The sequence below is a fragment of the Heptranchias perlo genome, chromosome 40 (assembly GCF_035084215.1).
Source record: "Heptranchias perlo isolate sHepPer1 chromosome 40, sHepPer1.hap1, whole genome shotgun sequence".
In the NCBI taxonomy this organism is placed as follows: domain Eukaryota; kingdom Metazoa; phylum Chordata; class Chondrichthyes; order Hexanchiformes; family Hexanchidae; genus Heptranchias; species Heptranchias perlo.
The window spans coordinates 11,282,894-11,309,445 of record NC_090364.1 but is presented as its reverse complement, the minus strand read 5'-3'; the positions used below and the strand labels follow the sequence as shown (position 1 = coordinate 11,309,445).

Here is a 26,552-nt window from a genome sequence, read left to right as displayed (position 1 = left end):
TGGGGTTGCACGTGAGATCTTCCACCCTAGGACGTGTATTCCCGGACACCAATTCAACCCCATAATATTTAAATTGGTATTGATGGGGTATTCACAATAGATTAAACTGATCAGTGAGATTTCAATTTCACTGTATCCAAATTACTGAACTTCAACTGTCCTCCAGGCCCAAGAGGAAAAAATATTACAATATTCAAATTTGTATCACCTCAAAGATTTTGATTTTTGACCTTTTTTAAATGAGTTTAGAATCTGTGGGAGGCAAAGAATGTCCCTGTTTTAAACTATATACACCTTCCAGTTCATTATTTCTATTATATAACGCCTAGGAGCATCTGTCGTAGTTACTGTTTTGTTACTGTTATCTATATTCTTTACATGAGAATTTTCACACAGTCTGTGGTGTATTTGGCAATGAACTGGGCAAGGAGTGCTGAATATTCATGAAGTGATGCCTAGTAATTGCTAATATACCACAGCTTAATGTATTTTTAAAAATTCTTTGTAAGTTTGAATGACATCATCAGAGTGATTAACACATCAATTTGGGGTTATCGCTGGATAACCCAGCACGTCATGGACCTAGAATACTGGCAGAGGCCGGCTTAGAATCAGTGTGGCTTTATTGTAAACTATTCCTTTTTCTGTTTTTTTTTGTGTAATGTTACTGAAATGAAATCAGCAGGTGGCATTCGTTTTAAAACGAAGAAGGAACAGTGCATTGTCCTGAATAATGCACGGGTTCTAACCATTCAGATTTTGCACGTGTGACCATGGCGTTATATAATAAATATGGTAATCTTACTGTTGTGTGTTGTCAATTTTGTGTTTTTGCAAACACAAACATAAGAAGCTTTTGAGAGCTGATGGGTTGACTGTATGAAAACCACAAAGAAATTAGTAATGCAGTGGTTTTGTAGTGGAATATGAGCTGCAATATAATTAATCCTTTACTTTACAGTGAAATGGACTTTCCAAAAAAAATGTGAATGTTTTTTGAACAAATGAGCCTCATCAGCAAATCTGGAAGGCTGATAACTCTTTAAATATCTCCCTTCCTTTTGCATTGAGAAAAATGTCCTTGTCTCTAATCAGTAACATGTGAGGATTGTATTCTGCTAATTAACATTAAATGTTGGAAGGCAGAATCAGGTGATGGAATAAAGTGCAAGACTTTCATTTGGCTGATCGATGTGCGATTCTTGTTGGGCACTGAGGTCTTGTGCTCGACAGTCCTCAATGGTCCAAAAAAAAACCCGAAAATGTTTCATCTGAAATATATATCGAAAGTGTTTTAAGCCTAAACCGAACACAATGGTCAATAGTGTATGATTGAGTAATTCCTACTGTGGAATTGGGGACCGAGTTGGCTGCAGACTCAGCTTTGATCAGCATTCGTTCCTCCAGTCTGTTGTAGAGTTTACTGTACACTATGGCTTTACTGTGAATGCTGTGTATTATGTACCTCCTCGTGCTTCAGTCAGCTCTTTTGTTGTCTTTTCTGGTGTGCACCCTACTCGATGATAGAATGTGCTTCTGTGGGGCCATTTACACAGTCATCAGAGACTCCCAAATTCTGATTTTTTTTTTCTGGTGGTAGCTTCTAATTTGTTTTAAGCAGTGGACCAGGTGGTGTATTCACTGGCTGGTGCTAGAAGTGGAAAATTGGGCTAAAGCTATTGAATAATATGCCTGAAAATTGTGTTTCTGAACAAAGTGGTTTCACTTTTTTCTGAATTGAAAAGGCCCACAATTCATTTGTCTCCACGCTGCCTAGCTCCAAGGAGATTAGGTGACTCAATCCTTAATTTCGTGTATATTCTGAACATCAAAACTAATGGAAGATAGTTCAAATTTAGTTGATGCATTGCAGTAAAAAGACTGCAAACTAGATGACAAAAAAAGCCATTGTGTGACTGACTGACCAGTGGGATTGGGTAACGTTGACGCCTTACTGTAAGTGGCCCCAGTGAGAAAGCTGCGTAGTGTATTGATGTGTTTAACTGTTCCCTCATGCTTCAAACAGCATTGTCTTCTTTTCCAGTGTAGACTCTGCACTGTTGCACTATAGTCTCCAAGTACTGTCTATGTTTAGCTTATCACTTGCACTTTAATCTGCTTTAACCCCTATTCCATCCCATCTTGTGCTGCAGCCCCCCCCCCCCCCACTTCCAGCTAGTTGTGCCGTGTGCGGCTGTCACTTCCTGCTTTGATCTTCCCAGTGCAGTCCGTCTCCAATTTTGTGCTGCAGCCTAGTTAGTGTACTCTGTGTCACTCTCACCTCCTGCTTTGTCTCCCCATTTCAGTATAAATCATGCATATCCATGATAAGCTAAGCTTCAGAGTGTGGTGTGCGATGTGTTGCTTTACACTGTCATGCTCTAATCCACTCTGCACCCTCTGTGTCGATTGTATTCTATCATGTACCATGTAGATCCAGAGTGCTGAGGCTTTTGTACTGCAGTGCTCAGCTGTTGCCTCTTACTTTAGTGACCAGTAGCCCCTATTCCAGTGTAAATACAGTCACACACTGTAGCCTCATTGGAACGATAATGGAATTGCAGAATATCTCTGTTCACAATATTTTCTAAATAAATGAAGTTGTAACCCTTTATGGATTTTTAAACTTTTTTTTAAAAGCTATTAATTGCTGTATAGATGTTGGTTGTAGGTGTGCTTAATTGACAAGCTCCTATTTGCAGCAAATGGAGGCAGCTTGTTTACAGTTGTATTTACAAGCTGAAGCCCCTTCTAGTGGTTAGAGCCATTTTGTATTTATTTCTCTTCCTGCTCCTCCCCCCCCCCCCCCACCCCCCAAATCCAGCTCTCCTCCCTTTTTATCTTCTCTGCTAAGGGTGCGCTATCTTACAGGGATAATGTTCCACGTGTGCAGACAATTTGCTGGTAGCTCCTTTGAGTGGCTGATTTTCAAGTCTGAACCTTGACAGGGAGTGCTGGGAGGTTATACATCTCTGGGGCTCATCACAGCCCAATCCTAACATAATCCAGTGTTCACACCCAAACATTTTTCTGTCGGATTTACTAGATAGTGATTAAATGCAGAAATCTTGGGTGGTTTCCCTCTCCACCACTTCCCTCCCCCCTCCTCAACTTAGAACCAGAGGCAAGTTGTAGCACTCCTGTAAACCCAGCTGAGATCCACTAACTCAGCACAGATCGGAGATCATTTATGTGACCATAAATAAAATATATATTTCACCCATCAAAAGCAAAATGTAATTTTCCGCTTAAACCCGGGGTAACTCTTAAATATGCAGTAAGTGTGTATGCTTCCTTGGTGTCGTCATTTAGAATTGTAGAATGATACAGCACAAAAGGAGGCCTTTTGGCGCATCGTGCCTGTGCCGGCTCTTTGAAAGAGCTATCCAATTAGTCCCACTCCCCTGCTCTTTCCCCATAGCCCTGCAAATTTTTTCCCTTCAAGTATTTATCAATTTCCTTTTGAAAGTTATTATTGAATCTGCTTTCACCACCCTTTTAGGCAGTGCATTCCAGATTTTCATAACTCGCTGCGTAAAAAAAAATTTCCTCATCTCACCTCTGGTTCCTATACCAATCATCTTAAATCTGTGTCCTCTGGTTACCAATCCTTCCGCCACTGGGAACAATTTCTCCCCACTTACACTATCAAAACTCTTCACTATTCTGAACACCTCTATTAATGAGTGCTTTATATTTTTAAAGCCTGTTTTACAATACTCTGAATTTTTTAAATCTTTTTTTTTCCTGAAAGTAGAGACTGCGGTTGCTCCTCTTGCTCATTTTCCCTTCTCCCCCTACCCCACACTGTAGAACAGCTGAACCCGAGGGAGCAGAGGAATTACTAGTTGCACTAGTGGAGCTGTCCATACATCGCCCCTGCCTCTCCCCACAGGAGTTCTGCAAGGCTTCCCCCTGCACCCAGTGATAATGTTGAATGCTCAGTGGTGTAGGTGGATTCCAGATATTAACCCACATCCCACCAATCTGTGGCACCACCTGTGGGGGTTTGAACATGCTGTCCTATTGCACGACTAATTGTGGATGGTTTTGTATCCTATTTTATATAATGACCGGCTACAGTTGACAGTTCAGTTCATGTTGTAAACAGAATTTACAAAGAGGATGTGTGATTTAACCAATTACTAACTTTAACCCCCTAAATATGGAACTTTGAAGGGAGGGGGGCGTTACTGATTCCCCAGGATCTTACCACATCACAAACTGCATTCGTGTTCAGCACAGTCAAGATTGAGAGAATCCAGAATACCTGGGTCTGAGCCTGGACGGATTTAGTTGACTGAAGGACCGCTAATCCACTAGCACCCATTACTATAGACTTTCCTCAGCCTGTTTTTTTAAAAAAAGGGACTGCAATGTATCTTTTAATTAATCTGTTTAAAAATTCTACATCCAGCACAAGCATAGATGTCACATTGCAGGCATTGCACTGTCTGTTAGAGGTGCAAAAATTGCTGGATACTTCTGATCTGCAGCCTGAAACTGATGAGCATATTGAAATCTGTAAAATTCCCTGACCATTAAACTGACTGAATCCTATTTTTATTTAACAATTAGATTTTGTAGCCTAAAAGAGATGCAGAATAATACACTGCTTTACACTGTGTCCTGTCCTTATGAAACAGCGTATCATCTGACTTAATTTGAACGACACCATAGGAGATATGCTGGTCATTTTATAAAATCTAGATTAAAATACACTCCTGTTTGTACAGGTGCATGTAATATTTACTGCCAAAGATGTTATAAAATTGAAGAAAAGCAGCAATAAGTGACCATAAGCAATAATGGACCATAAGTTTTGACGAGGGGAGGGACCTTTTTTCTACTGGTTCTGGGCCAGCTACCTCCAATGAATGTTCATTCAGCCCATGCTGTTGTACTGTGCCAGTCTGCCATTGCTGAACGCTGCATCAGTCTCAGCTCTTCAAACGCTAGTGTACAAACATGACTCGTTGTACCCAACACTCAAATACTTCCATGAGATACAAAAAGGGAGTATTAACAAAAACTTGCAAGAGATATCAAAACGAACAGTAAATTTTTTTATAAATGAATTAAAAGAAAGAGTGGTAAGGGAGAATGTGGGCCCATTAAAGATAGATGCAGGTGATACTATAATGGATAATAAAGAAATGGCAGGCTTGCTAAATGAATACTTTATCAGTTTTTACAGTGAAGGAAGAGAACAAAATACCAGTGGCACAAGAGGACCTAAAACAAGTCAAGGGGAGGAACTTCGTGGATTTAATATAAGTTTTTTTTTTAAAAACAGTATTGGAAAATATAATTAAACTTAGGGTAGACAAATCTTCAGGACTTGATGGTTTCCACCGTAGGATATTAAAGGAAAAAAGTGGGGAAATTGCAGGTGCGTTAGTCATCATTTTCCAATGCTCTGCAGATTTGGGAATTGTGCCTTTTGGATTGGAAAGTTCCAGTTGTCACTCCATTATTTAAGACATGAGGGAGAAACCAGGAACTAGAGATCTGTCAGTTTAACGTCAGTTGCAGGGAAGTTACTGGAATCTTATCGGGGACTGAGTGAGCATTTGTACAAGTATGAGCTGATGAGAGAGTCAGCATGGATTTGTGACTGGTAGGTCATGTCTGACTAATCTAGTTCAATTTTTTAAGGAGGTCACTAACAAGGTGACAGAGGAGTGTCTGTGGACTTCCATATAGACAACATCCATAGCCATTTGATAAGGTTCCACACAAGAGATTATTAGCAAAAATGAGGGTGTGAGGAATTGGAGATAACTTTGTGATATAGGTTGCTAATTGTTTGGGAGGGAGGAGACAGAGTAGGGATAAAGAGAATGTTCTCTGACTTGGCAGAATATGACACGTGGTGTTCCCCAGGGATATGTACAGGTGCCTCAGCTTTTCACCATATATATCAATGATTTGAATGAAGGAATGGGGAGTTCTATATCCAAGTTTGCAGATGACACTTAGGCACAGTAAGTTGAGTGGATGGGAACAGATAGTTACAAAGGGACAGAGTTAGTGGGCAAAGCTCTGGCACATGGAGCTCAATTTGGACAGTGTGAAATTATCCACTTTGGATCTAAGAAAGCCAATACTGATTTTTTTTTTAATTGCGAGAAACTAGAAACTGTGGAAGAGCAAAGCGATTTGGGCGTCCAGGTGTGCACGTGACTGAAAGACAGTGCACTGGTACAAAAAGAATTTAAAAAGCTAATGGAATGTTGGCCGTTATCCTCATTGGGGAACCAGCCTCAAAGACAGTATTCCACTGATCTGTTGCAATCGGAAATCTCATTTTCCCCATAGAGCCCTGCTCCTTGGATCAGTGGAATTTTAAACCTTCTCTTTTGCATTGCATTTATGATTCTTTATTAATCAGTCACCCAAACTCTATGCGCACACATATAACTGGTTTCACACATCAGGGGTACAGGTTTGCTGCTGGACTTTCATTTGCATCATACATTCTGACTTCTTCCCTGTGCTTGCCATGGAGTTAGATGAATTGTTTCGTGGCAGCAGTCATATCAGGGACAGAGGAAAAACATCCAAGGCCTTCTCAACCTTCTGCAATTAATGAGCTTTCACCCATTTTAGTTGTAGTGCTGGCATACAAAAACAAATGTACAATTTCAACATCCCATTCCATTTTAGGGTTTATGATCCTTTTAAGCAATCTATGCCTTTTCATTCTTGGCTATTGGAAGATTAAACTTGGAGATTTAAATTAAAGCGAGCAGGGGAAAGAAAAGTGTAGTATCTGCCTCAATCTAGGAATCTGAAGGACACCTCTTAGTCCCCTCCAACCCTAATCTTATCAAATCCGATCACAAAGGCTCCATTTGAGATTGGAGGGAAAATGCACATTAGCATTTTGTACTTCTGTTCTGCAAATCATCCCTGTAAACAAATTATCTGAAAGATGGAAGTTCCTTCCTGCTATAGACACACCCACAAATCCAATGCCCATATAGTATGTATGTAATAAGTCTATTACTGATTGTGATTAAAGTGCATTGGTTTAGGGAGGGAATAATTGCTGCAGCCAGGATTTCCTTTGTTCTTGAAAACTTCACCTCCATTTTCTGTGGTATTTTTCCATTTCTTTTGTTGATCTCCACACCCTAGACACGCATCTCTGCAGCTGGGAAGTCAAACAGACCATAGTTTCCTTCATGACTTTAGTGCCAATGCTCCAGTATTTAGGTGTGAAGGGTCAGTCTTCCTGCAGGGACGAGGCACAATTCTCTGCCCCTGTACAATGCCCCACCTGGAAGCTTGGTGGAGAATTAGTCAAACTTGTCCAGTGTGGAAATAACCTGTCACTGTAAAATGAAAAAGAAATGAATGTTATAGTGGCAGTTTTTGTCGAATACCTGGGTCAGAATACGATTGTGTTCCTTTCACGTTGAACCTTAAATTACATCAAATCACAAACAAAGGCAATAGAATTGATGCAATTGTCTATCACTGCATAGTAAACCCCTGCTAAACTCACTCAGAAGCTTTGTTAAATATCCGTTATCCTTCTTCCTGCTGCCTGTGTGACCAGCAATTACTGTAACTTTTAATTCATCCAATTTATTTTTTTAAAGTTAAACCGATATCCTGAAGATGCCCAGTAATCTATTACGTTAATAAACAGGCCGTGAGCTGTTCTTCATCCCATTCCCAAACAGTCCTAGGCACAGTAAAACTCCTGGGGGGTGAATGTCCGCGGGGGCTCTCCTGCTTGTCCTTTTTTCCTGGGTTTCTGTGGCTGTTCTACCAAAGCTATGAAGGACGATCGGGCGAACCCCTATGGGAATTCACCCCTCTGATGTGTGCATGCTTCGTTGTTCATTGTCCCTAATTTCCTCAGCTGTTCCTTCCTGTGAATGCAGTCGTTACTTTCCTCCTTTCAATTATGCATAAATATAATGCCGATTTCAAAATATCTGACTGGGAACTAATCTGACCCCAACTATTAAAGCAAGCACATTTGGGTTTACTGCCAGCTGGTTTTAAAGAAATAATATTTGCCCCTGCCCCATCCATTCCATACAGGGGCAGTAAACACAACGGTGTTGCCAGTAATCTGCATTATTTGGCTGAGTGGCAGCAGTAATTACACGTTTGCCTGTGCGAGTTTCCTTAGTTTGCGGTTCCCATCTATAATTTCTAACCAGAATTTAAATATCTGTCTGTTCAAGTCATTGCACGAAAACTCCATGCCACAGGGAGGGGGGGGGGGGGGGAAATGGGGGACTGTGATTTCACCCTCGGGGTGGGGGGGTGGCTATGACTTCACTCTTGGGTGGGGAGCTGTGACTTCATTCTCGGTGGGGGGGGGGTGGCTGTGACTTCACTTTCGGGGTGGGGGGGATGGAATAGGCGGGTTGTGACTTCCTTCCTGCTCGGGGAGAATGCAGGGCTGTGACTTCCTTCTTGGGTGGGGGGGGGGATGTTGTGGGCTGTGACGTCCCTCGCGGGAGGGCTGCGACATACCTCGCAGGAGGATTGGGGGGCTGTGACTTCCCTCACGGTGGGGGAATGGTGGGATGTGACTTCCCTCGGTTGCAGCTGCTCGAGCAACCTTCGAGTGGGCACTTCAATTCTAGGGATTTGGAGTTGTGGGAAAACTGTTCCAGTCCCACAGCCGTATAATGGCCAGAAACGTGCCCCAATGCTCGACTTAATCCTTGATCACACTTTTAGCACCGTCTCCCTAACGTTAAAATATCAACAGGTAAGATGTGTAGAATTAAAGGCACTCACAACCTGCAATAATTAGAAGTTGGTTTTATATTTTTTTTAAATGATTGGGACACACACTACGTTAATCAGTAATAAAGTTTATGGAAGAATGAAACAGTCACTGAACTGGAGCTTTAAAATGAACCAATAGAAGACGGTGATGAGCCACAGCGCAGTTCACACCAGTCACAGGTCTGTATGTAGTGACGTGACCATATGTTGATAATGTAGCCCATCGAGACTAGAGGAATGCCATCGCAAAACACAGCAGTTTTTTCTTTCAGAGTGGAAAGACTGCAGGAAGTGACATGGGAGCCGTCATTGACCTGACAGGTGATGATGAAGATGAAGTGTCTGCACAAGGTATGGAGCTTTGAGATCTTTCCCCTTCCTCTTACATCCCCCTATGTTTAGTGACCAGGGTGATGCAACATCACTATCTACTCAAATCTGAAAACCTAAGCTATGCCAGATCTATGTATTGTCGGCTAACTTGCTAAGTGGCACTTAGTACGCAAACACCAAGTGTCACTACGTGCTGAGTTTCTACCTGTCCAACACACTGAGAAAACTGGGTCTGGCTGAGCAGACGCAGGACATCCCGTCCAGCTGGACCGTACCCCACCACCTGGCCCAGGTGGAGAAGTTCCTGAGGAGGAACCCCTTCGACCACAAGGCCGTCAGACAGTGGTCGACACGGAACGTTCTGCAAGGAAAGGAGAGGGTGGATCCGATCAGGCAGTTCCCCAACCAGACGGTCGAGGCCATTTGGCAGAATGTCTTGTCGCCAGAACTGACCAACAGGCACCAGGATGTAGTCTGGATGGTGGTGAGAAGGGCCCTCCCAGTGCGGTCCTTCCAACACGCATGGAATCTCAGCGCCACCGCGAGCTGCCCTCGAGGCTGCGGCAGGGAGGAGACCGTCGTCCACCTCCTGATGGACTGCCCCTTCGTGCAGAGGGTGTGGAGAGAGATGCGTTGGTATCTGTCCAAGTTCAGTAACACAGGACAGTGTGCTCTACGGGCTGTTCCCCGGGACGCGCACACAGACAGATATCAACTGGAAGACCATCAACTTGATGAAGGAGGCCCTTTGGTCCGCCTGAAACCTGCTGGCCTTCCAGCTGAAGGAGCTGTCCACGACAGAGTGTTGCCGACTGGCACACTCCAAGGTCCAGGGACGCATTGAGGCGAGGTGCGACCTAGGCAAAGGCTCTATGGGGAAAGGCCACCGTGTAAGGCCATCCCACCTTGTACAGCATGTATTATAAGATATGTACTGTTTTTAAATTGTAATATTGGAATCGTATTGTGTACGATCCGTGTTGTATTGTTTTGAATTGTATCGCCTTGGAATTGGGGTATCTTTAAATTTTATGAAATAAAGTATATTTTGAAATATTAAAAAAAAAAGGCACTTACCTGGTTATGGTACAGCATCCTACCTCAGAGGAATAAGTACTTGTCTCATCTTGTGATGAGTTTACCTTCTCCTTTATTGTGTTCAGTAAACTGCTCCATAAAGACCATGTCATGGAGTTGCATCTTAGTCAAGTTCTTTGCTGTCTGTTCAGCCCCTGGCATTTTCCAGTGCAGCAGTTTATTAGAAGAGAACACCACAGTAGTGAATTTGACCATCGGAGGATGTTCAGCCTTTCGTCAGATTGCATAAAGGAAAAACGCATGCAACAGTAAGAATTAGGAGTTTATTTCATGATTAGAATTCAGTGGTAAATCAGTTCCTGATCATTCAGAGCAAGGTAAACTATTGAAGTAATCCTACTGTCAGTGAGGATATTTTTATGATTATTTAACATGCAATTTCATGTTAGTCACTCGTTCGTTTTATTCTTTAAGAGTTTTATTGGAAACCTCGAATGGTACATTGGGACAGTTTATGGTGGGCAGCCCTAAGTGAAATTTCAGCTTGGGTGTTGAGGACATAACCGCTTTTATTTTCACAACCTAATGCAAGTGAATATGTGCATACATTTCTCTGCCTCTCTTTGGGGGGAGATATACTGTCAGAAGCTTGCAGAAGGTTGACAGACTATTTTCTTGCCCAGATGCCAGGAAACACAATCAGGCTGTTAACCAAGGAACGAGCCAGCTGCTGGTATCTTCACCTACTGTCCAGGCACAGGTCAGACCTCCTGCAGCTCCCCAGGGAATCTCTCCACAGCAGACATCGACACAGTCCCACTTGTCAGCGCCTCAGAACAGCCCGAGTACGGTTGGGTTAACTGTACAGACCGCCAACGTGCACAGCATGTCTGCAGGTAGAGTACTAACAGGTACTGGAACCAATACTAATGGTCAGAGTTTCCAATCGTATCTGGAGGGGGTTGGTGCTGGCGCTTACCATAGTCAAGCTTCTGAAACCTGCAGATGATCATAATCTGAGCTGACACTTCAGTGCAGTACTGAGGGAGTGCCACAGTGTTAGAGGTGCATCTCTCCTATGAGACATTAAACGGTGTCCCTCTCAAGTGGACATCAAATAATGCCACAGGATCTTTAAGAAGAGCTGGGAAGTTCTCCCCAGCGTCCTGGCCAATATTTATCCCTCAACCAACATCGCTAAAAAATATTATCTGGTCATTATCATATTGCTGTTTGTGGGAGCTTGCTATGCACAAATTAACTGCCGCATTTCCCACATTGCAACAGTGACTACGCTTCAAAAGTACATCATTGGCTGTGAAGCGCTTTGGGACGTACGTCCTGAGGCCATGAAAGGTGCTATGTAAATGCAAGTCTGTCTTAATAGGTTAAACTATTTAAAAAGTCTGTCTTATTAAAAATGTAGAGCAGACATGGCAAAACGTTCAGTGTGTTCTCTTCGTAGGGCAAACAAGTGCTAACATGCTGCAGCATCAGCGTCCTCAAATGCCGCCACCAACATCACAAGCCCCTGTGAGACCGCCACTTCCAACTCTCCAAAGAGGAAGCACGAATCCCGTGGTTTACACAACGTCCCCTGCATACCAAAGTCACAATGCAGTGCGTGCCGTCACAACGCAGAGCCAGGCTATACGACAGCCCAGTCCTCAGCCACCAGTTAGTGGTAAGAATATCTTTCATATGTTAGTTTATTTTAGTTTACTGTAAGGGGATGGCAAATGGTGTAATTTTGATCAAAGTATATCTCCATTCCATTCTTTACATATATTTATTATTGCCCTAGGAATATTCAGTTTTTATTTAAACAAGCTAGTACATTGCCTGTGGCATTGCTCTCACAAGCTGGTGATTGTGTTGGGAGGGAGAGTTCAGAAACTCTGTCTGCAGCACCAGCTAGTGGCCAGAGCCTGTAACTACATTGTGACAGATGACATAGCAAAATTGAATGGGAAATAATGACGTGGCAATTTACAATGGTAAAAGTTGATGATAAAGCATAACAATGGGAAATAAGGTTTGAGGACAGGAAAACCCTACACCAGATTTTTGATCATGTCATGTTTCCTGGTCAGACTCCTGACATGTTGGGTTTCCTCACCACTAGGCTGCTCCAGTGATGTTACTGACAGGACAGAGTCCATGCATCCTGGAAAAGCTCTGCTGATTGTCATGAGCAGTTTGAGCATATCCAGAACAGCCCTACACTGGGAAGCCATGCTGCCAGCTGGGTAGAGTAGGAATTCAGGGCGTTGGTTTTATTCAATTTTGAAAATTAATTTCCTATACGACACATGTAAGCGAGCTATATGTACGGCTAAGAGAGGTGCCATTTATCAATCCACCTGGATTGGATTCAAACCCAGACCCAAGAGGCAAATGGACTCTTTATGACAGTTAATGGTGAAGTAATAGTTGTGTTTCTCTCCTTTTCTTTCCTTGCTCTCCCTCAAATAGCTAGACCACCTGGCCTATTTAAGAATTGGTAACTTATTTGTATCGGCACCAACTGATACTCCATTAGGTCACCTCCACTGTTGAAGAAACAACTCTCCAAAATCAACAGTGGAAAATAATGCATTTTGCAAATTGTCTTTGTTACACATGTTTGAAAATTGTCCTCTTACACTTTCTGTCTTAACTATATGTGGGGATAAATAATTGCACACACACATAAACAAATTGTTTAATCCTTATGAATTTTAACCCACCGTCATAAATTTCTAAAATGGAAGGAGAAGCAAAGGCTCTAAAGAGCCAGTGGAGCTGGGAAACTCAGCAATACAGAGAATACCTTCAGATAATTTTTTCATCTGGTTTTATGCCTCTCCCAGGAGACTACATGTCACCTAAGATGTAACGAGTCTCTCGACCTGATGCATAAGGCATCACAACAGTATGGGACAAGCTAGATGGACCAGCTGGCTTTTTCCTGTTCGACATTTTCGTATGTTCTTATAAATGGTTGCGTTTGGAGCATGAGAACAGATCCTAGTTGGCCCAGACTGACATCTGACACAAATGTACAGAATAGTGTATCTGTAACGAGATTGTGTATACATTCTTGGCTGGCTCCATGCTTAGTGTTTTTCAATTCCCCAACACTATCAGAATATAAAATCTCTCATTATCAGCAACACTGAGTTTTTGATCAATTTATAGGTATTAATTATTTCAATGGGCAGGTGCAGCTAGCTGGGAACCAGTGGCTGATATGTCAGGCAGAGGAAGGTCTCTGCTCTCTTATTTTCACAGGAATAATCATAAATTAATTGTAACCATCTTTTCTTTGGGATAATTCGGGCCAGAAAAGTAGTGCCCTGGATATAATGCTGTTACTGACCAGATAAAAGGTCACTGCATCCTTTACCTTTCCTGATTTTGGTACCTGCTGGCCAAGGCAATTCTGTGGGTGTATTTTTTTCTAACGGTAAAATCATTAATCTGAACAAGGAGATAATAAGAACATAAGAACATAAGAAATTGGAGCAGGAGTAGGCCAATCGGCCCCTCGAGCCTGCTCCGCCATTCAATAAGATCATGGCTGATCTGATCCCAACCACAAATCTAAAGAACACAAGAAGTCGGAGCAGGACCCGGCCACATAGCCCCTGGGCCCTCTCCGCCACCCACAGGGCATTGACCGATCCGAACTCAGCTTCATGTCCAATTTCCTGCCCGCTCCCCATAACCCCTAATTCCCTTTACTTCTAGGAAACTGTCTATTTCTGTTTTAAATTTATCTAATGATGTAGCTTCCACAGCTTCCTGGGGCAGCAAATTCCACAGACCTACCACCCTCTGAGTGAAGAAGTTTCTCCTCATCTCAGTTTTGAAAGAGCAGCCCCTTATTCTAAGATTATGCCCCCTAGTTCTAGTTTCACCCATCTTTGGGAACATCCTTACTGCATCCACCCGATCAAGACCCTTCACAATCTTATATGTTTCAATAAGATCGCCTCTCATTCTTCTGAACTCCAATGAGTAGAGTCCCAATCTACTCAACCTCTCCTCATATGTCCGCCCCCTCATCCCCGGGATTAACCGAGTGAACCTTCTTTGTACTGCCTCGAGAGCAAGTATGTCTTTTCTTAAGTATGGAGACCAAAACTGTATGCAGTATTCCAGGTGCGGTCTCACCAATACCTTATATAACTGCAGCAATACCTCCTTGTTTTTATATTCTATCCCCCTAGCAATAAAAGCCAACATTCCGTTGGCTTTCTTGATCACCTGCTGCACCTGCATACCAACTTTTTGATTTTCTTGCACTAGGACCCCCAGATCCCTTTGTACTGCAGTACTTTCCAGTCTCTCGCCATTAAGAAAATAACTTGCTCTCTGATTTTTCCTGCCAAAGTGCATAACCTCACATTTTCCAATATTATATTGCATCTGCCAAATCTCCGCCCACTCACCCAGCCTGTCTATATCCCCTTGCAGGTTTTTTATGTCCTCCTCACTCTCTACTTTCCCTCCCATCTTTGTATCATCTGCAAATTTTGATATGTTGCACTCGGTCCCCTCCTCCAAATCGTTAATATAGATTGTAAAGAGTTGGGGACCCAGCACCGACCCCTGTGGAACACCACTGGTTACTGGTTGCCAGTCCGAAAATGAACCATTTATCCCAACTCTCTGCTTCCTGTTCGATAACCAATCCTCCACCCATGCTAGAATATTACCCCCAATCCTGTGATTTTTTATCTTAAGTAATAATCTTTTATGTGGCACCTTGTCGAATGCCTTCTGGAAGTCTAAATACACTACGTCCACTGGTTCCCCTTTATCCACCCTATACGTTATATCCTCGAAGAACTCAAGCAAATTTGTCAGACATGACTTCCCCTTCATAAAGCCATGCTGACTTTGTCCTATTAAATTATGCTTATCTAAATGTTCCGTTACTGTCTCCTTAATAATAGACTCCAAAATTTTACCCACCACAGATGTTAAGCTAACTGGTCTATAATTTCCAGCCTTCTGCCTACTACCCTTTTTAAATAACGGTGTTACATTAGCAGTTTTCCAATCTGCCGGGACCTCTCCTGAGTCCAGGGAATTTTGGAAAACTATCACCAAAGCATCCGCAATCCCTACTGCCACTTCCCTCAAGACCCTAGGATGGAAGCCATCAGGTCCAGGGGATTTATCCGCCTTGAGTCCCATTATTTTACTGAGTACCATCTCTTGAGTGATTTTAATCGTATTTAGCTCCTCCCCCCCGAGAGTCCCCTGTTTGTCCAGTGTTGGGATATTCTTAGTGTCCTCTACTGTAAAGACTGAAACAAAATATTTGTTCAGCATTTTTGCCATCTCCATGTTTCCCACCATTAATTTCCCGGTCTCATCCTCTAAGGGACCTACGTTTGCCTTAGCCACCCTTTTTCTTTTTATATAACTATAGAAACTCTTGCTATCTGTTTTTATATTTTTTGCTAATTTCTTTTCATAATCTAACTTCCCTTTCTTAATCAATCCTTTAGTTACTTTTTGCTGTCTTTTGAAGAATTCCCAATCTTCTATCCTCCCACTAAGTTTGGCTACCTTATATGTCCTTGTTTTTAGTCGGATACTATCCTTGATTTCTTTACTTAGCCACGGATGGCTGTCATTTCTTTTACACCCTTTTTTCCTCAGTGGAATATATTTATTTTGAAAGTTGTAAAATAACTCCCTAAATGAACACCACTGCTCATGTACCGTCTTACCCTTTAATCTATTTTCCCAGTCCACTTTAATCAATTCCGCTCTCATACCATCATAGTCTCCTTTATTCAAGCTCAGTACGCTTGTTTGAGAATCAACCTTCTCACCCTCTAATTGGATATGGAATTCAACCATGTTGTGGTCGCTCGTTCCAAGGGGATCCTTAACTAGGACATTATTAATTAATCCTGACTCATTACACAGGACCAGGTCCAAGGTTGCCTGCCCCCTTGTAGGATCAGTTACATACTGCTCAAGAAATCCATCCCTGATGCACTCAATGAACTCGTCCTCAAGGCTGCTCTGCCCAATTTGATTTGTCCAGTTAATATGATAATTAAAATCCCCCATAATTATGGCTGTTCCCTTATTACATGCCCCGACTATCTCCTGATTAATACTTCTTCCAGCAGAGTTGCAACTATTAGGAGGCCTATATACTACGCCCACTAATGTTTTTTTTCCCTTATTATTCCTTATCTCCACCCAAACTGTTTCATTATCTTGATGCTTTGTCCCAATATCATTTCTCTGTATTACAGTGATTCCTTCCTTTATTAACATAGCCACCCCACCTCCCCTTCCTTCCTGCCTGTCCTTCCTGATTGTTAAATACCCTGGCATATTTAATTCCCAGTCGTTGTCACCCTGCAGCCATGTTTCTGTAATGGCCACAAGATCATACCCATACGTAGTTATTTGTGCCGTTAACTCGTCCATTTTATTACGAATGCTACGTGCATTCAGATAAAGAACTTTCAAATCTGTTTTGTGACGCTTAGTTCCTGCTTTTTCCTTTTTTAACACTTTACCTATTACTCCATACCTTCTGTCCCTTCTTGTTACGCTTTCCTCTCTCTCCCTGCTCAGGTTCCCAACCCCCTGCCACTTTAGTTTAAACCCTCCCCAACAGCACTAGCAAACACTCCTCCTAGGACAGCGGTCCCGGCCCTGCCCAGGTGCAGACCGTCCGGTTTGTACTGGTCCCACCTCCCCCAGAACCGTTTCCAGTGTCCCAGGAATTTGAATCCCTCCCCCTTGCACCATTCCTCTAGCCACGTATTCATTTGAAATATCCTCCTATTTCTACTCTGACTAGCACGTGGCACTGGCAGCAATCCTGAGATTACTACCTTTGAGGTCCTATTTTTTAATTTACCTCCTAACTCCCTATATTCTGCTTTTAGGACCTCATCCCCTTTTTTACCTATATCGTTGGTGCCTATGTGCACCACGACAGCTGGCTGTTCGCCCTCCCCCTCCAAAATGTTCTGTAGCCGCTCCGAGATGTCCTTGATCCTTGCACCAGGGAGGCAACACACCATCCTGGAGTCTCGGTTGCGGCCGCAGAAACGCCTGTCTATTCCCCTTACAATTGAGTCCCCTATCACTATAGCTCTGCCACTCTTTTTCCTCCCAGCCTGTGCAGCAGAGCCACCCGTGGTGCCAGGAAGTTGGCTGCTGCTGCCTTCCCCTGATAAGTCATCCCCCCCAACAGCATCCAAAGTGGCATATCTGTTTGAGAGGGGGATGGACACAGGGGACCCCTGCACTACCTGCCTGCATCTCTTACTCTTCCTGGTGGTCACCCATTCACTTCCTGCCTGTATACCCTTTACCTGCGGTGTGACCAACTCGCTAAACGTGCTATCCACGAGTTTCTCTGCATCGCGGATGCTCCACAGTGAGTCCACCCGCAGCTCCAGCTCCGAGATACGATCGGTCAGTAGCTGCAGGTGGGCACACTTCCCGCACACATGGTCGGCAGGGACACTGGTAGTGTCCATGACTTCCCACATCTTGCAGGAGGAGCATATCACGGGTGCGAGGTCTGCTGCCATGACTTGCCTTAGCTGAGTTACCCCTTTTAAATTACGTTGAAATTAGAAAATGTTAACTATACTAGGGACCTAGGTTCACTAAAAAAAAACACTATCTGCTATAAAACCTGCAGATCTTCCCTTTCTTATTACTTTACTTACAGTAAAATGGTAGAAATACTCACCTGAACCTACTCACCAATCAGCTGCCTCCCCTGTGCCGCGTCACTTTCTGACTGGTGACGTCACCCCGAACTGCTGCTGGTCTCAGAGTCTCGCTCTCAGAGTTAGCTCTGGTCTCGCTCTCTCCGCGCTGTTTATATCTCCGCTCTGGTCTCGCTCTCTCCCGCCGCTCACCGACTGGACTCTCGCTCTCTCTGCGCTGTTTTTATCCCCGCTCTGGTCTCGCTCTTTACCGCCGCTCACCGCTCTCAGGTCCACTACCGCTCTGCAGGAAAAGCAAGGCAAAGCAGCACCTCCTTCCCCCACTTCACCAAACTCCCACACGTACCGAACTCTCAGCACACTGTGTTGTCCTCACAACCGTGCTGTCCGCACTGACAGGCCCCTGTATTTCTACAGTTGAGACTCAGATGAGTCAGGCCTGCCCCACCTTCAGGGACCAATTGAATCTAGCTAACCAATTAACTTGCTACAGCAGCTCTCTGCTGAAGCCAGACAGAAACTTAGAAATTTAAACTTTTAAATTGACCTTAAACAGTTGAAGCAATATGCACTAGATTTAAAGAGATTAACCCTTCAACTCCCACACCTGACAGAAACTTAGAAATTTAAACTTTTAAATTGACCTTAAACAGTTGAAGCAATATGCACTAGATTTAAAGAGATTAACCCTTCAACTCCCACACGTACCGAACTCTCAGCACACTGTGTTGTCCTCACAACCGTGCTGTCCGCACTGACAGGCCCCTGTAATCTTACGAGGATCGTAGTAACATTTTATACCAAATTTAAATTATTCTACAAGTTAAGTACCTTTTTTATGATACCTCTACAAAGTCAAAATTGTAAGTTAGATTGTCATCACACCCCTCGCCCCCTTCCCCGTCCCAATGTTGTTTGATGAACATTCAGTACTCTGAGATAATGTGTTGTCTTTTGTGTTTATGCAGCAGGTATGTCAGTCCGGCTGCCTCAAACATCCTACATCGTGAACAATGTGATCTCCATCCCTATGATGCCGAATATGCCTCAGTTCACGGTACATCACCGGCCTTCGCAGGTAAGCTAATCAGGAGTAGGGATTGGGTCATGGGACATCGACCCTTGAAGAGAGGCTTAAAATGTTGCTTTCTGCTATTCTGTGAGAACATCCCTTTCAATCAAGAACGTCTTAGCCTGCAATCTGGAGAACAGCTGAGTTGCAGTTTCAAGAAAGCTCAATTGTTATGCAGATCAGAAATAATGTGATGAGGATGATGTACCTGTGTGTACAGGTGGCATACCTGCCCCTTGCCTGGCAGAAGTCTGTGTACAGGTGACATACCTGCCCCTTGCCTGGCAGAAGTCTGTGTACAGGTGACATACCTGCCCCTTGCCTGGCAGAAGTCTGACGTGCAGAAGGAAGTTGCTTTTCTTGTGCAAAATATCACCATTGCAAGTGATGTATGAAGAGAACAAAATGTGTTTTCTTATCTACGTAATAAAAAGGCATTCAGTGCTACCAGGAGATGCAGCTGCAAAGCACAAGCTTTGGTTAGAAATTCCTGCTACTGTGGCACTATTATTCTGCTTGTACGACTTTGCTGCCTCAAATTATGATCCAAGCTTCTTTCTCCTGTGCTTTGAGTTAAATTTTGTCACTGCGCTCTTAAAGTAATTCAAAACACTTTTAGAGGTGTCAATGTAACAAGACACTACATAAATACAAACATTGTAGCACTAGTCACATAGAAATTTTAGATACCTTTCTATTTATTCGTTTCTGCTGCCTCAAATTCTATGTTCTACTTTATCAAAAATAAAATTTAAATTCTTCGAGAATTTCTCCTCCTTCTGCCCACCGCCAGTGGCAGGATATGAAAGAAAGTGAAACTTGCTCCAATATTAGGAGCTCCTGCAGTTATTCCATTTGGGTTCTCTTTCCTCAGTTGGTATTTGTTCCTCAGGCCATTAGCAATTAATAAAATGTTTCAGCTGCCACTCCTGATTGTAAGACGGGCAGATTATTTTCATTTTATTAGATCAACCCTCAATCATCTTAACTCAAGGGAATACAAGCCAGGTTTATGCAACCTGTCCTCGTAGTTTAACACTTTAAGCCCTGGTATCATTCAGTGAATCTGCGCTGCACCCCCTCCAAGGCCAATTTATCCTTTTTGAGGTGCGGTGCCCAGAACTGAACGCGGTACTCCAGATGGGGTCTGACCAAGGCTCTTTACAACTGAAACATCACTTGCTTCACAGTTCTTAGTCTCCCGCCATTAAGAAAATAATTCTTTTGGATTCTGCAGTATTTCATTAATCCTGCATGATTTTACATAGAATTGACAGCACAGAAACAGGTCATTCGGCCACACTAGTCTTTGCCAGTGTTTATGCTCCACACGAGCCTCCTCCCTTCATGTAACTATCACCATATCCTTCTGTTCTTTTCTCCCTCATGTACTTATCGAACTTCTTTAGACGCCCCAGAGCTTCATCCTTTCAAGTATGTTGCACCAAAAAAATTTTTAACCGTGCATTGCAGAGTGTACAGGCCAGGGGTTCCCAATCTTGGAGGAGTTTGAAAATGACTTTCTCCATTGTCTGTTTTAGCAGGAGCCACCTCGACCCATTCACCCAGCGCCACTCCCTGAAGCCCAAGCGCCACAGCGGCTACCTCCGGAGGCTGCTAGTACCTCTCCGCCCCAGAAGCCCCACCTGAAGCTGGCCCGCGTCCAGAGCCAAAATGGAATCGTCCTGTCGTGGAGTGTCCTGGAAGTGGACCGCTCTTGTGCGCTTGTGGACAGTTATCATCTCTACGCTTACCATGAAGATCCTGCTACTACGACCCCATCCCAGTGGAAGAAGATTGGAGAAGTGAAGGCACTGCCCCTTCCCATGGCCTGCACCCTCACTCAGTTTGTATCCGGAAGCAAGTACTACTTTGCGGTCCGAGCAAAGGACATTTACGGCCGATATGGGGCTTTTTGTGACCCACAGTCGACTGATGTGATGTCGACTCAGGGTAATTAATTCAACGAAAAAAATTACAAAAAAAAAAGAAACACAAAGCCCAAAACGATATTTTTTCATTTCTTTTCTTACATCATGCATGACGTGTTGTAGTTTTTCTATAGATGTCTGACTCACTTGATATTTGTGTACACTACACTGTATATATACAAGAGGGTCGTGGTATAAATTAGGCAGCGCTGATTTGCAGCAAAATAAATACAGGATATCACACCGTGATGCTGCATTACTGCTGCCACGAATAAGTTGCATCTCTGTCACCGTAGACCTAATTTGACTGGGAGATGTTTGAGATAGGGTCACCGGTAAAGCAGCACCACCAGTGGGGCATTCTGTTTATTCTATGGTCATCAGTTGGGTCGGGTTTTAATGAAAAACATTCCCAAATGTGACGTGTGCAACGGACCGTTAAAGTGACAATTCATACATGTATTATCTTTTTGTTTTTTTATTTTTTTTATTGTTTTCACTGCGGCTTTAACTATCACTTCGGAAAGCAGTGAAAATTGATCAACAATGACCGTAGGATAATGGGATTTATTGCATTGTCTGAAATACTCCTGAAATAAATGCAACTTGCAATAGACTGCATACTTGATTATTAGAGGCAATGTGATCGGCTGTGTGGTCCTCATCGAAGAAATCAGACACACCCCCATTCATAATTCAAATCCAATAAGATCATTGAAATTATGTAAGTTTTTAAAATGAAATGCTTTTCTGTGTAGGGGGTGGTGAATAAAAGCAGATTCTATGGTTTTTGCCAAAAGCCTTTGTTAAATGTGTTTTCAGAACAATCTGTGAGCTCCAAAGACGCAGATGAAATTCTCAAATATATTTTTAATCAGTGTGAAAGGAGAAGTACTTCATGGTGTGGTCACTGGACAGTGAGTCTGACACTTTGAGAGAGCCCTTTTCATCAGTACCACTTTTCTGGTCTAATGAATTTTTAAAAAAGTATATATATATATAAATCTCAAACCTGCTCTCCCATTAAAGCCACTATGTTGTATATATTCTTGCTTGCAAGCAACAAATCTTTCATGCCTAACTTGACATAATCGCCAAGCACAAAATAAAAATCCGGCCATCTAGCACGCATGCCGAGATGAGTCAGGGTTTCGGGAGCATGCAGCTGGGCATGCTTGTTCTCTGATGGGCTGCGACAGGTCAGTCGGCATAAGCAGAAAAACTACGCTTGTTTCTAAACGATCTGCAAATTCTTCCCAAACTACTTTCTCCCCACTGTCTCCCTTATTGGTTATGGCAGCAGTTTCAGACTACCAGTCTTGGAGAGTTCCCTATCTCTGTTCCAAGCTCACAGCTGTGTTTTTATGCTTGTACCGTGACAGCCAGTGTCGTTCAGATATCTTACTTTTGAAAACCTCTGTGGCCATTCTTAGCATCCCAACTGGCTATCTGGCATAACACAGGGCTTTTAAAGGGCCAAGTTAGCCCAACTTCCTTTGGGTAAGTTATATATGTTCTGTGTCGTATGGTGACATTTATTGGCATGATGTGTGCGTGTTGCCTGGGGCACTGGTACACGCAAGGAATGGTGATGCATCAGCCAAACCATTCTCGGTACAGTACCCAACAAGGTCGCTACACTCGTGCACCGGAGTCATGAACTATTGTAAATCAAATCATTAATGAATAAAGTTAAATATTTTGCATCCATGTAATTAAAGCAAGGTGATTTCAGTTTAAGATGGATTGCAGCTGATAATGTTGTGCCCACTTTAGGAGGGGGTGCCTGGCCAGCAGTGGTGTAATCTGAGTGGTCGCAGCTCCCCATGTGACTATATTCTAATCAGTGTCTTTTTTGAGATGTCTGGATAGGACCAGGAGCTAACATGCACCCAGTGAGATTTTTGGAATAAACTGTAGTTAAACTAGAAAACAAACCTTCAAAATGGCAATCTGTCGATCAACTATTGTGACCCTGTGACCTTGTACAGGAACAAAAGTGATAACGTACACAAATGTTGATTTCTTTTGAGGGCTGTACTGGTAAAATATTACAAAAGTTACCAAGAGAATGGCAAAGATTGAGGCCATTCGTACACGCTCTAAGTTGCTCCTGTACCCTACAGAGCAATCATTTACATCAAAACACTGTCGTCAGTATTTGTCTACTATGCCCTTGGGCTAAATTCAGTAAATATGGAGTAAAATATTTACCATATTTGGAGATTACTAGAGCAAGTTATAGTTTGCAGTGTGATGTCCAGGGAAGGGGGAGAAGGAGGGGCCTGTCGGGGGAGGCGGGGGGGGGGGGGAAGAGAGAGCACCTGACTGTCCACTGAGGGGATGGCAAGAGGCTTACAGTCCACTGAGGTGCAGTGCGACTATGGGGAAAGAGCACTCCCTAGTGCCAGGGGAATGGATGCCACGTTATGTGGTATCTGGGTTGGGGGGAGACGGTACTGTATGGGGCTTGGGAGATGAATGGTGTCACTCATTGGAGACCAAATGGATATATTGTGCAGGATGGTATGGGGCAGGGATTTAGTGGCTGCCATCCTGTGCGATGTTAGGAACTGGCGCTTCTCTGTCTTGCGTCACTAAAAGCAAATTATAACTCACTGCATTGTACGTTTACTCAATCATGCAGCCTTTTAGCCAAAGGGTACAATAATAAATTATGATAAGTATATTTGTAATAAATACTAAGAGCAATCTCTCTCCCAGGGAGGGATTAAACACTGAAATGCTGGAACAGGTTGAATGTAATTAAGTATTGCCTTTTTAAGTTTTTTTTTATTTTTCATTTGATTAAAAGTAGTATACAGTCAATTGCAAGTTAATGTGGTGATAATTGTATTTCAGAAATGTGGCGTCATCCTGTGTTGCCCTGCGTACTACTTTTAAGTGATATTTTGTTCACTAAAACCTGGAGTTTATAGTTTGAAAATAAAGATCTTAGCAATTTTATCTTCTCTCTTGTGTATAACTAAAATGGAACTTGCAGTTTAGTTTTCTGTGATCCACACCTGCTCCCCATATCTCTCTGGTTCTCTACACTATTCTCTGCTCGTTATGGCTACAGAAACAAACTGGTTCAGGGCCAGCGACATAGCGTTAATCTTTACAGGCAAGTATGTTGAAACCCTGGCTGCCACATGGTAGTTGTGTGGAAATCTGGGCCTCAGCTGGCAAAGTCTGTGATTAATTGAGCCGCGCAGACCAAGAACGTCTCGGCTTTGAACCCTGGTCTTCGCTGAGTAAGCAGGTAGCCGTAAAGAAGCTAAGATGGGCCTTTGCACCCTTCAGGCTAGGGAGGGGGGAAATCGGCCAAGGCGGCTGCACCTGATGGCTTTCCAGTGACCCCTGCTGGACAGTGCATATGTGTGGACGTTGCATGAGGGAAAGATTAGTCTCGGCTGTGATTTTCCTCCTGGCCTTGGTCGAATAGCTTGCTGGCGTTCACTGTCTGGACCCACCATACAAAGAATGGCCGCCTTGGCAAAGTATCACAGGGTGGGTTGGTGCCTGTGGAATTTTACCGAGCGCTTGGGGAGAACTGGAGACAATTAGAGAACTATTTCCCACGTAATTTTCCGTCTGGGCTTTGTTTCTGACTAGATTTGTGTAATCAGTCATCTGATTTGAATATCTTGAATATAAAAGAATTCATCCAATTGAGCTGCTGAAAGTTATAGTAATGTAGCCACGGAACATGGGAAGTTGCAGTCCCCAGCCGAATGCTCTTACACATTTTAACCATATTTTATGTATGTAATGGGTATTGGGATGATTTATGTGGTAATTGTACATTCTAAACTGTCAAACTATTCATTCCAGATAGACTCATCTCAGGGGAATACTTAAATCCCATAACCAGTGTACACTCTCATACATCATACACACATCTCAATATAGGCACAATGACATGGTGCCATGCCTATAAATACATTACACAAGTTCTGTTGTAGATTATATGTCCAATGTTTACATGTTCCAGGTTCTTTTGACATTGGAAACTGTGAAATTAGCTAATTTCTTGTCATCTGGATACAGAAGACTGGGCCTCCCATTATAGTGGAACCATGATGGGGAAAAGAGTGCCACTCCTTTAATCGGATGTAAAATCTGGCCGATTGTTTAACAGCAGGGTGTTATAGTTGGTTCGTCTGCTGATGCTGCCGAGGAAGATGGACCTTGTAGATTACTTGTCGAGTTTACCTTACTGATGTGTGTTGGACAATAGTGTTGTGCCATTTCCCTTCCCTCTGTGATTAAGCTGACTGTCGTAAGCACTGCCATTGACTTCCTGATGCAACAAATTTCTCTGACCAAGGGTTATCCATAGGATTTGTAAACTTACATCTAGGCACTTCAGTTTTGGAAAGGGAGAGGTGTTGAGTGATGCCACAACCAAGATGTCAAAACTGCTTTTTGAACGTGACTCAACTGGAATATTGAACATGTATTTTAAGAAATTTGTGGGGTTTTTTTCACTTTTTCTCTTATCCTTTTTCCTACTATCACCCACCCCCCACCAAAGCCTAACACGTGCAGTAAATTTTTATGGACAAAATATATTTCAAGCCAGAGGAACAAGACTGCGCTCTTGACAAGTCAACCAACAAATAAAAGGAGGCTTTTATTTGGGCTTCATTTGCCAATCTGTTGGTTTCAGTAGTACGGAAACTTTCAACCCCAGTGAAACCGCTGGCCCCGTCCTCTCTAGATGTCACTGACTGACAATACTCCAGTGACCTGGTCACCGTATTAACTGAAGGGGGATTTTAGATAAACCCCACCCTCGTTCATAAGGCTCTCAGTTATTATGGCCACTGAACCATGGCTCCTTATTTCATGTTATACATTTCAATGCAATGGTATGGGCCAGTCAATAAGCGTACACCTCATTTTCTGACTTGGAAAATGCTTGGCTCCCAAGGTCTCTGGTGTGATGAGGGTGGAGTATACTATAAGATTACAAATGTTTTGTTTATTGAAAATACTGTAAATTAAGAAGTGGTCTGTACTTTTCTCATTCTACTTTATAGTATTCAGCATTAAAAATGGCTGAGTCTTTTTGGAAATGTTATGTGATGTGTATTTAAAACTGTAAAGGATATTAAAATACTCAAAAGGGTTTAACAGCTCTTGTACTTCCTGATTCTCATTGGCGTGTGAATGGGCTGCTATTCCCATTTGAGGGGCAACAAAAAACCGCTCTTCCACGGTTTGCGTTGATGCTATTTATATCAACGCGACCATCTACAATTTAAATCAGTAAACCAGTCCGATCCAAGATCACAATTTGATCTTTCCGTACAGGAAACTAGCGACCACATATTTGCAACTCAGCTGTTTTAAACTATAACATGTAGGTGGCAGCAACATGATGTACCACGGCTTGGGTAGAACTATAACACCCAAACTGAATCCTGGCAACCTACGCCTCGATGCCCAATCAACTCGCCCCTTATATTACGCACTGATTTGTTCTGTTTGAATTCTGTGGGCCTGGAGGGCTGTTTTTATTACTGTTGTCTTGTTGGTGGGTAAATCCTAAATCAGAACATGCAAGATCAGTTAGTATAAACAATTTCGATATGCAAATTAATGGGAGCATAGATTTTAAACTTTGTATGTAGCCTGTGAGGTTTTATGGTATGCACTAAATGGCCTATGAAGACTAAAAGTTTGAACACCCAT

The 26,552-nt window shown here is 42.9% G+C and overlaps 1 protein-coding gene across 3 annotated transcripts in view; it reads left to right on the top strand.

Moving 5' to 3' along the window:
* LOC137305688 (activating transcription factor 7-interacting protein 1-like) overlaps positions 1–23,816 on the top strand; it is a 166,571-nt gene extending 142,755 nt beyond the window's left edge. The window contains exons 11-15 of one of the 3 annotated variants that reach the window (XM_067974598.1): positions 9,036–9,114; positions 10,818–11,030; positions 11,600–11,818; positions 18,815–18,924; positions 20,460–23,816. In XM_067974598.1, coding sequence (XP_067830699.1) covers positions 9,036–9,114; positions 10,818–11,030; positions 11,600–11,818; positions 18,815–18,924; positions 20,460–20,879 — 1,041 coding nt within the window. In that variant the 3' untranslated portion in view covers positions 20,880–23,816. Of the gene's footprint in view, positions 1–9,035; positions 9,115–10,817; positions 11,046–11,599; positions 11,819–18,814; positions 18,925–20,459 lie in introns of all 3 variants that reach the window. The other 2 variants (XM_067974597.1, XM_067974596.1) reach the window with 2 other exon arrangements.
* The last annotated feature ends 2,736 nt before the right edge of the window (positions 23,817–26,552 follow it).